General features: G+C 39.8%; 1 protein-coding gene across 27 annotated transcripts in view; it reads left to right on the plus strand.

Moving 5' to 3' along the window:
* Positions 1 to 10582, plus strand: part of STK33 (serine/threonine kinase 33) — a 50970-nt gene extending 40388 nt beyond the window's left edge. For 24 of the 27 annotated variants that reach the window (XM_053391932.1, XM_053391944.1, XM_053391869.1 and 21 more), the window contains 5 exons: positions 354 to 466; positions 746 to 831; positions 6318 to 6581; positions 7172 to 7255; positions 9788 to 10582. In XM_053391932.1, the coding sequence (XP_053247907.1) occupies positions 354 to 466; positions 746 to 831; positions 6318 to 6581; positions 7172 to 7255; positions 9788 to 9970 (730 nt within the window). In that variant the 3' untranslated portion in view covers positions 9971 to 10582. The remainder of the gene's footprint in view (positions 1 to 353; positions 467 to 745; positions 832 to 6317; positions 6582 to 7171; positions 7256 to 9787) is intronic. The other 3 variants (XM_053391963.1, XM_053391955.1, XM_053392002.1) reach the window with 3 other exon arrangements.
* The last annotated feature ends 228 nt before the right edge of the window (positions 10583 to 10810 follow it).

A 10810-nucleotide genomic window follows, 5' to 3' on the forward strand; every position in this document is an offset into this window, starting at 1 on the left:
AAGAGTCATCTTGTTTGGGAGCTTAAACTAGCTGTCTTAAAACTCCGGGGTTTCAAAATCATTTGGATTTTGTTTGTTTCAGAAAACAAAAATGTTATATAGAATTTGAATGTTTATATAGAGAAAAAACAACAATGTACATTCGTTTTAAAAGCAACAGTGGAGATATAATAACCTGGCTTAAACTCCTATCCAAAAGAATGTATTGCAAATGTGAAGAACAGCTTGCTTATACTATCTAGACTAGACTTGCAGCCACCTCTCAAATCCTCACGTGGCTTCTATCTTTTAAACATATATGTGTACTAATCAGAATATAAAGCAGCCTTCCTTTTTTGCTTCCTGCAAAACAGATTATGTGGTGATCCACCTTTTATGGCAGGCTCTGAAGAAAAGCTTTTTGAACTTATAAAGAAAGGAGATATTCATTTTAAACATTCAATCTGGGATACAGTCAGTAAGGCTGGTAAGTAGGCAACTGTATGATAAAAACAAACAACAACATCCCCAGCATGAAATTCAACAAATTGTTGCAATATTTTGACCTTTTTATTACCATTAAGTACTGTGTTTTCTCATAAATGTAAAATTGATGCTAAAGAAAATTCACAGAACTGTTGCCATGAATTAGCTTCACAGCATTAGAGGTAAAATACTCTGCTGGATTAAAGCACTCAGAGACAACTGGGAGATGTGTTTGTTAGCAGCTAACAGAAATGAGGTTTACGAGTCTTTCTCTTTATAGCCAAAGCTGTGTTGGAGCTGCTTCTGAGAGTAGACCCTGCCCACAGAATGACTGCTAATGAATTGCTTCACATCCAGTGGATAACAGTAAGTTGCTATTTTTTTAAATAAAAAAAATCCTAAATATTTGCCTTATTTTTCTTTTTATTTGTGAAAATGTTTCTCCCCCACCTCCCTCAGATAATAGCCATATCCCAATTTTTCTGAAGGCTCTACTATGTTACAACAAGTAAGATGGTAAGACATTCGTCATTTGCCTTATATGCATCTAAATTGTACTTACAGCATTTGGTGTATCTGCCAGTATATAAACAATGACACAAGTCACTGTGAGGGCTTTTATAGACTGTGTAAACAGGAACAAAAATTACTACATTTCTCCTTCTACTCCCTCCAACTCTTCATGACCTTTCTTGGTGTAGTTCCAATTGTCAGAATTCTGATCCAGACACTGAGTTGCATATTCCATCTGTGTACATGCATACTTCATTTTATTGTGCTTCACTTTAATACGCCTTGCAGAGAATGGTCCTTTTCTGGCCACGGGAGTGGAGTTGGCTAGGGCTAGAACTAGGTTTCCCCCCCTTCTGTCCCTGCAACCAGGGAAGCCTGGCTTAATAGACTACAGTATAGTGTAAACATATCTTTTCTATGTATGCACTGGGAAACAAAAAGAAAAAGAAAAAGTGAGACTTGCTTTATTATGATATTCGCTTTATTGCAGTGGTCTGGAACCAAACCTGCAATATCTCCGAGGTATGTGCATATATTTTTGTTAACTGAAAGCATAAGCAGAATCAAGGGCACTATCCACAGGGAACTTCTCTTGCAAACTTCATTTAAATGGAGTGCATGGATGGTTGTTCCCCAAAGCAATTGTATCCACATTTAAGCAAGCAGTATAGGTAAACTACAGTATGAACACCCTACAAAACAAATATTATTTTCCCAGTATATCTGAAGTTTTGATGATTACAGAGGTTCGCTGATAATAATGGAAGCAATTATTTAAACAACAATAATATAGAAATGAATAAGATGTTATGCGCTTTTGATTACTTTTCCAGACTTTACACATTTCTATTTGTTCCAGTCCATTTCTAGCAAAGGTTTCATCCTAAGGCTCCCCTCCCCCATGAAGAACAAGATCAGCTTTGTTAGTGAGATGTTTAATAATGGAATGCCGGTTACTGTCTTACATAGGACAGCCTAGTGTTACCAGAACTTAACAGTTCTCTGCTTTCCTGTGGCAGGGCCGCCGTGTGCAGACTGGGCAGAATCTTCAGGAGGTGGGGTCCATGTATGGGGCTAACTAGGTCTTGCAGAAATTCCTGGGAGCTTCTACACTATCACAAGGCTTATGGGGAAGATGCAGGGCTTATCTTAGTCTCAAAAGGAGGCCCTGACTTTGGGAATCGGTCTGTTCTTGTCCATGGCTTCACCATGCACCCTCCCTCCCTCGGAGTGAAGACATTTGCTGGGAACTTGTTTGGTTTCCTGGAAAGGAATTTTGCTCATATCTTGATTGGCCCATAATGTGAGGTTTTCACTTTCATCTCAGCAAGAGCTGTTTACATTGTTAGGTGTTCATCTTTTGTTTTCTCTGTCACAACTTGAGCAGGATAAGGCATTGGGCAAGACCATTAATATAGTGGGGACTTGGAGGTGGTGTTTTAGCCCTCAGCCCTGGCTTGAGCAGGGCAGGCCTTTCACTGTTTGTCTCAGGTTGCCAGCTAGAACTCAGATGCTTGTCCCGTAGCGTGCTGAGGACTGTTATGCTGGCAACCCACAGGAGGTGGCCCCAGCAGATGGGCTAGGGGCACAGCCTTCGTATAAAAGGTGAGATCTCTGCTATCCAGTCCTTGCCCTGTGCCTAGCCAACTGCACATACTTGCTGTATCAATAAGGTTGCAATCTATTTTCACCCATATCTGGATTGTCCATATCCAGTTGTCCTTCCTTCTACCTTTGGGGGTTAGGCACTTCATGCATGGCACACAGCTTTAGGGTTTGCAGTCACTTAAGCTTTCAGAGCATTTGACAGAGGGATAGCTGTTGAAATGACCAGCATTTGGGCAGAATTATCACAGAATTCTAATAGCTGCTATTTTATGTAAAGTGTTAATTCAAAAATCTGTGGTTGGTTATCCTTTGGAGCAGAGATATCAATGGTTAAAAGCTTTTATCGGTGTTATTTTTTTCTCCATACACTGCTGCAAACAAACTGAAATTATGTTGCATCTATTTCTGGATTATTTTTGCATAATTGCTATAGTTCTTTTCTCATACTCTTTACCCAAATAAACAGCTGTTTATTTATCAATAGGATTGGTTGTTAGATTTTTTCCCCTTGTGCCCACAGATGGACAGAAGGTCTTGTTTGTTAGATGTTTATAATTAAATTTCTCCCACCCACCTCAGTTCCCAAATTTATGTAAGAACTCATGTTATATTAATGCACAAAAGTGTTTAGAGATACTAGGGTAAATGTGCATTTCACGAGTGCCTCAAATATTTCATATTTGTATTTGCTTCTGCGTAATCTGAGTTTCACTCTTCCTAATGCATAGTCTTCTAGTTTGTAAAACTAAGCACACTGCTTCTCAGTTCAGCAAGTTGGTCCATACTGCACATGATGGAACGTTTTGTCACTAGTGGGTATTTCTTCAATTCATGAATAAGTTCAGCACTTACATTTTCAACTACTGAGGCTGCTTCTCCTTCCTTTTGCCCTCCACTAGCCCTTTTTGATCACACAAGTGTGTTCTCCAGTGCATGGCCTATCCCTCACAAAATAATAATAAAAATCAGTCACCAGTTAACTGACCATTCTGTGCGAATATTCATTTATTTTTCATCACACACAAATACTGTAAAAGGTTCTTAAACGATGCCTTACTTTTGGAACATTTTCTCCAGCAAACCTTTATTTTTGTCCGGAAGCTGTGGTGTGGGAGTACTGCCATTCAGAACAGAGTCTAGCAGAGATCACAGAATGGAAAATGTGTTTCTGACATACGTTGGGTGCCATATGATGGAGGGGCACACTGTTCCCTTCTATGCCTTGAATCTCACTGACATGCACTCCCTTAAAATATGAACATAAAAAGCTTGAAGGAAAGACAAAAGAAAATGAAACAATCTAAAAGGCAACCAATTAGTAATCCTCTACTTTCCCCACAATCAGCACCAGATGCTAGCCAATTAAACTCAACAGGTGCTCAAATGAGGCAATACAGACAATTAACTTAAGTGGTTCCACTTTCTTAAAAACTGTCAGAACACAACCACCCCATTTCATGTGCTATTTAAGTATTTGTAGCTCTTTAAAACATAGTGCTTTTTTTCCTGAGGCCACAACTCAGCCTCTTATTTTGTAGGTGCGATTTGGTGCACTTAGAAATTTAATTACCTGAATGTGCTTGCAAATAAGGTAGTTATTTGGATGTCTGCAACAACAATTTGTCTACAGTTAATTACAGATGTAAATTTGCACCTGCAAAATTGGAGTCCACATCTGAAAATCATTCTATAAATTTAGAAGGACTGGGAATACATTATCCTGATTCATGTAGAACTAATTCTCTCTGTGCATGGCTATCTTATCCCAACCTCCACCACTCAGAAACAACACACACACACATACCTTGTGCCAAAACCATAGGAAGGCAAAGACTGAAATATACTGTTAATAAAGACAAAATAGTATTGCGGTTGGAAAAGAAGGTGTAAATCTAGTTATATTGCTTGGAATGTATGGATCCATTGTCATGTATGGATTTATAGCATGGTCAAAACCTTATGATACATTTATTTAAATGGAAAAGATTCACACATGTTATTTTTAGACACATATAAGCAAACTTTTAAAAACATAGTGCTTGGGTTTTTTTAAAGAACAAAGTATTTCTTGCTTAAAGCATTAAGTTGAATGCTTGTATCTCTTAAAGATACTGAATCTTCACTGTGAGTCACTTTGCATTTATTGGATTCAACATCCATGGGGGAGATTTTCCCCACAACAGATCAAACCCATAATCTTTCTTTAAGTGGGCCCACACACATGACTTTCCTGTTCCAGTCTTAAAGAAGCTGATGCTGATACATTATACGGAGAAGACAAAGCTACAAGGCTGCTTTTACGTTTATAGTCCTTTCCCCTCAGTGTGTTGGGGGGGGGGTAACTGCTAGTTTCAAATAGACAGGTATTATACCCCTAGAGACTTTCAGAACCAAAAGCTTATAAAGACTCAAAAAAGTGAAGAAATCCATTGGGAGAAAATCCACTAAAAATAGTGCTTATTTATATATTTAAGATCCATTTATTTCTATGGAAATTGATATGTGTCCATAATGAGCATTACACAAATACAAGAATGGGTCTGTAAAGCTAAGTAAGTTAATATATAAGAACACAATGCAAGCCTTGGTCTAACTTGCTCAAGTTCTTTACTGAAACATTTTTGGCATGGAATTGAAGTGGGAGGGGTATGTCCTCCTCTCTCCACCATGATCATAATTGCTTGTTGCCTAGGTTGTTGCTTAGGAAATCTGTTTTTAAAAGACCTATATTAGGTCTTTCCTATTTGATCCAGCCATAAGCCATATTTATGTCATTAAACCACATACCCAATTGGATTTGGTTACAATGATAGTGTCACAAAGTTAATTCAGAATAAGGTCATAAAGCAGTCCCCTCACTCTGAATGGTTGCTGAAGAAAAATAAGTGAAGCTGTTTTCACTCTTGTTCTTGGTTCCACTCCACAGAAATTACTATGAAGGAACACAGGAGCAAAAATATGTTCACACAAACCTCTTTTCATATTTTTGGCTCAAGTCTAAAAAAACCAAATGTTTAGGATTCCATAGAATCTGCATTTGTGGGCATCAAAGTATCTGATGCCATATACTGCAGCTTGTTTTGTCTTTCTAGTATTGTTTTTTTACTGTACCTCTTTTCCTTTGCCTGGCTTTAGTAGACACTCGTTGCTGCTGTGCCATGAAAAAAATAGTTACATTTGTCCTGTTAGTCAGAAATGCTTCTAAAACTTCTAGGTGAATAGGACTTTGTGCTTGACAACTTTGTGGAGCTTTTGGGAAAACAGCTTGCCACCAGGCAGGCAAAATCATTTCCAGATTTTATTGGACTTGCATACTTGTGATAGAAAATCAATGAAGGTACGGAGGGATTGCCAAAGCAATTGACTTTCTAATAAGTGCACCAGTGCTGTTTTTAATTGCCTACAGGTAGGTGTTCCATCTTGCCACCTCAAGAAGTAGTTGTAAGGAGGACCAAAAAAAGGTGCCACCTAGGATAAGGTATAGATGGCATCAGCTGTTTTTAGAATGTTCTGGCCAAAAAGAAGAGGAAGTGGATCCACATGTGCTACAATATAATTCCCAATGTAAAACTCTTCATTATTATTTTGTTTTGTGGGGAGAAAACCAGTTTGTTGTTTTTTTTAAAAAAGAGGAGCTTTCTCTCTTTGGACTTTTATAATAAAAGAATTAATGAAACAGCTTGGCCTCCAGAAATAAAGGCCTGGACATAAATGGTTTATTATTTCTTTAGGGTGAAACAGACATTTTCCCAAGGCCATGTAATGTCCTAGAATTGATGAAGAAGTGGAATAACGACATCAGCACAGACAACAGAGAAGTAGACCTTCTGGAAGTTGAACTGAATGGCGCATCATCAACTTCACAACAAGAAATCCGTGAAGAACATGATAGACTTACTAGCAGCAATGGCAACTTAGAGGCCAGTATAGAAACAGAAGCAGAGAGTGGGAGCAGCAAATCCTCCACGCCGACAAAACAAGTAAAAGTTAACCTGGTATTTCTAAGATTAAGTCCATCTTAGGGATGGGGCACCTCAGTCCTAGGAACCAAAAGTGTCTCTCTAGGAATCTCTGTCTGGCCCTGACTCTCCCTGGGCCACACATGCTACTGGACCTGCTTTGCAGCCTCCTTGAGTGTTTTTGTTTGGCTGGAATGTGTCTTAAAACTCTGATAAATGCTTCTTGCTTTCCCTGATGGAAACAGAGAGTGTGTGTGAGTTTTGTATGGAAACTCACCTAAAAATTCACAGGTAAAATTCACATTTGTTCCTGTGCACACTTTTGCCTCTGACCCTGCCTCTCATTGGTGTGTAGTCCTCAGAAGTTTTCACAGAGGGGCAGCCATCAGGCTGAAATTATTATTATTATTTTTGTTGTTGTTGTTGTTGTTATTATTATTATTATTACTACTACTCCACCCTGTCCATCTGACTGGGTTGCCCACCCCTGAACTACATAATAGCATAGAGCATTGCTGGTAAAGGCAAGGTTTGTGTTAAGGAGAATCAAAGTTTATGAATCATAGTTACTTTTTACAGAACTTTTACAGTTACTTTTTTACAGAACAACATGTATTCTTTTTCAGACTCATAAGAAAAAAACCCACAGCAACACTTTACCAAATGGGACATTGCGGAAGAAAAGTTCATATAACAAGTCAGCTTCCAACGTAAGCATATTTATAAAATTGGCCGCTCTCTCTTAACTGAAGGGTCATTTCAGCTATGTGTGGGCTGCCATGTAAGTATTTTAGATGCTTCTGCAGTTGGTATTGTGCTTGCAGCAGGCTGGGATCACATTTTAAATGTGCCTCTAAGTAGATGGTCTACATGCCAAGGCCCTGAGTTCCACGATAAGAAAAGGGAATTGGGGCACTTGCATGTACAGTGGTGCCTCGCAAGACAAAATTAATTCGTTCCGCAAGTTTTTTCTTCTTGCGAGTTTTTCGTCTTGCGAAGCACGGTTTCCCATAGGAATGCATTGAAAATCAATTAATGCGTTCCTATGGAGACCGCTTGCCAGGCTGGCGGTGGGGAGAAGGGCTTTTCTCCCCACTGCAAGCCTTCAGGACAGGTACGGGAACAGAGGGGAAGGCATGTAGTGCTTCTCCTCTGTCCCCGGGGCTTGCGGTGGGAGGAGGGTTTTTCCTCCCCACCACCAACATTCAGAACAGCATTCTGAATGTTGGCGGTGGGAAGGAAAACCCTCCTCCCACTGCAAGTCTTCAGGACAGCCATCCGAAGGCTGGCGCAGGGAGAAGGTCTCTCCGCCCCACCGCCAGCCTTCGGAGGAGCCTTCCGAAGGCTGGCGGCGGGAGGAGGTCTCTCCGCCCCACCGCCAGCCTTCGGAGGTGGTCCGAGGACAGTGGGGAAGACGCGCTGCGCTTCCCCGCTGTCCCGGAGATTTCCCTATGGGCTTTCGTCTTGCGAAGGAAGCCCATAGGGAAATTCGTTTTGCGAAGTGCCTCCAAAACGGAAAACCCTTTCGTCTAGCGGGTTTTCCGTCTTGCGAGGCGTTCGTCTTGCGGGGCACCACTGTAGAGCTCCCATTAGTGGATGCTGGTTCATACCTAGGTGTCTAGGAGCAAGCATAGTGGCAGTCTCACGCAGTCCCAGCATCTTAACCAACAGTGTACCAAGAGGCTAAATAAAACTGCTCTGAATCATTTAGAGGATTTGATTCTGACTAAGCCGATTCTCTTGTAATTTATAGAGGTTGGTTTAGTTAAGTAGCTTCCATATATCAACTTGTGTGATTTATAGTCTTTTTTTTATTGGTAACTGCTTTCTCATTGTTCTTGGTGTGTAAACTTGGTGCAGAAGTTTTCATTACGCTAGCCTTCAGAACCTTCCTTGCTTCAGTCTTTGTGGTGCCATAGTTCTTGCCACTACAGAAATACTTTGCAAAGTAGATGGCGTTCATTTCAGTCCTATAGATGATGTCATCAGGAAGGGAAGTCTGCTAGCATGGGCAAAGATGTGATAAAGCTATCAAAGTTTCCAACATTTAGGGCTTCTTAGTTCAGGGGGAAAAGGCAAGTATGCGGGGGACATGATAGAGGTGAATAGAATTATGCATTGTGTGGAGAAGGTGGGTAGGGAGTTTTTCTGCCTCTCTCATAATACTAAAAGTCAAGACCACCCAGTGAAGCTGAACATTGGAAGATTCAGGACAGACAAAAGAAAGTACAGTGTTACCTTGGGTTAAGTACTTAATTTGTTCCGCAGGTCCGTTCTTAACCTGAAACTGTTCTTAACCTGAAGCACCAGTTTAGCTAACTGTTCTTATCCTGAAGCAAAGTTCTTAACCTGAAGCACTATTTCTGGATTAGCGGAGTCTGTAACCTGAAGCGTATGTAACCTGAAGCGTATGTAACCCGAGGTACCACTGTACTTCTTCACACAGTGTATAGTTAAACTAAGGAATTCATTCCCAGAAGAGGTAGTTGCAGCCATCAGTTTGGATGGCTTTAAAAGACTGGACAAGTTAATGAAGGATAGGGCTGTTGGTGGCTACTACCCATGATGGTTGTATTCTGCTTCCGGTGTTGGAGGCAGTGTGCTTCTGAATTCCAGTTGCTGAGGTTTAAAAAGATACGGAGAGTGCTGTCACATTCTGGTCCTGTTTGTGGGCTTTCCATAGACATTTGGTTAGTCAGTGTGAGAAGAGGGAGTTGGAATAGATGGGCCCAATAGAATTGTAGACGCTTTGGTGATGCAATATTGCATAGTTCCTTCTGTCTGGGACTGGATTGTGATGGAATACAAAGTCAGGGTCTGTTGCAGCTTGTTCTGTCATTCTATTACTGTTCCTTTACCTCTTTTCCTTTTCCTCCCTTTAGTAGACACTCATTACTGCTGTGCTCTTCCTGGTACTTTTTGAGCATCTGAGAGCTTTTTGGCCTATTGGTTTTTAGCTTACAGAATATGGTTCTGCTGAGTAGTTAGACGAGGATTCTTCCCACTCCTAACACCATGTATTAATAAGAATGCTGTCAAATCTGATTTGCTTTATTGCAACTAACGTAGCTCCAGTCGAAGTTGTCCTTTCCTAATGACATTGTATAACTGATCAGAAATCAGAAATTTCTACTACAATTTGAACAGGCATCATCACATGACTGTTTCTTCCTCCCATTAATAAATGTGATATCAAATGTATCCTGTGTTAATTTGTGTTTTTGGTGTTGTTTGTTTTTAAGATTCAGAGTGGTGGAAGTGGGTCGGTGTCTCCAGGATCGGTTGTGAAACGGATGCAGGATAGCCAAGAGAAGAAAACTGAAATGGAAAAGTCTTCCTTTTCTCCGAGTCATGGGTCTCCAAGCAAAAGTTCACAAAAATCAACTACCCTTAGTGGCCTACTCAAAACGAAAAAGAAATCTTAGGGGGTATCCATCAACTCAAAACAAAGTTCTTACGAAGTAACTAGTGCCGATGCCAAAATGTGGCAGCTTTATAAAAAGGACCAATGTAGCCTGAACTCTTTTGCCTTTTTTTGTTGTTCTGAGATCTATAATCATCAAGAGAGCTCTAGCTTCACAGTAGTGCTGATAAAAGTTCTGAAGCAGTGTGAATTCCTAACCTATGTGAGGGCATCCACTGGTCGTATTACTTTCAGAGCAAGAGCACAGAACTGTGTAAAAATCGGTCTTTTATTTATTGTATTGTTCAGGCAAACGACTGGTTTCTTTCAATCTACTTTCTATGTTTTTCCTAAATTTGCTTTGTATTGTCACAAACATTTGTTGCGTGCGGGAATAAGGAGCCAAAATATGTAATGGCTCGGTGGTATGTATGTATGTAGATTGTGCTTATAACCCTGTAGGCATTATAACTTGTGTACCAAGGTCAACGGATTTTGTTTCTGATATTTTTATGGCACTTTAGTTTGTTTAGAAAACATACTTTAAACATTTTTAGGTATTATGAAAATTGCTGAGGTTCATATTGCTGCTAAAACTCTTGTGTGTTCAAATAAAACAGATCTTAGAAAAATATTTTTCACATGCTAGTTAATCTTCATTTTTGAAAGGATGGATTGTGCCGCAGAAGAATCATATTTTTGTAATATGATTCTTTTCTTTTAAAGATAAAGCTCTTTTTGCTTAAAGTTCTTTCATTAGCTTATTCTTGAATGCTTACACTTGACACATTTTGCACTGTGAATTATTCAGACTGTCAGGCTAAATATTTGTGTAGTGGTCTCATTCATATGCTTATATAAC

The sequence above is a fragment of the Podarcis raffonei genome, chromosome 1 (assembly GCF_027172205.1).
Source record: "Podarcis raffonei isolate rPodRaf1 chromosome 1, rPodRaf1.pri, whole genome shotgun sequence".
Classification (NCBI taxonomy): Eukaryota; Metazoa; Chordata; class Lepidosauria; order Squamata; family Lacertidae; genus Podarcis; species Podarcis raffonei.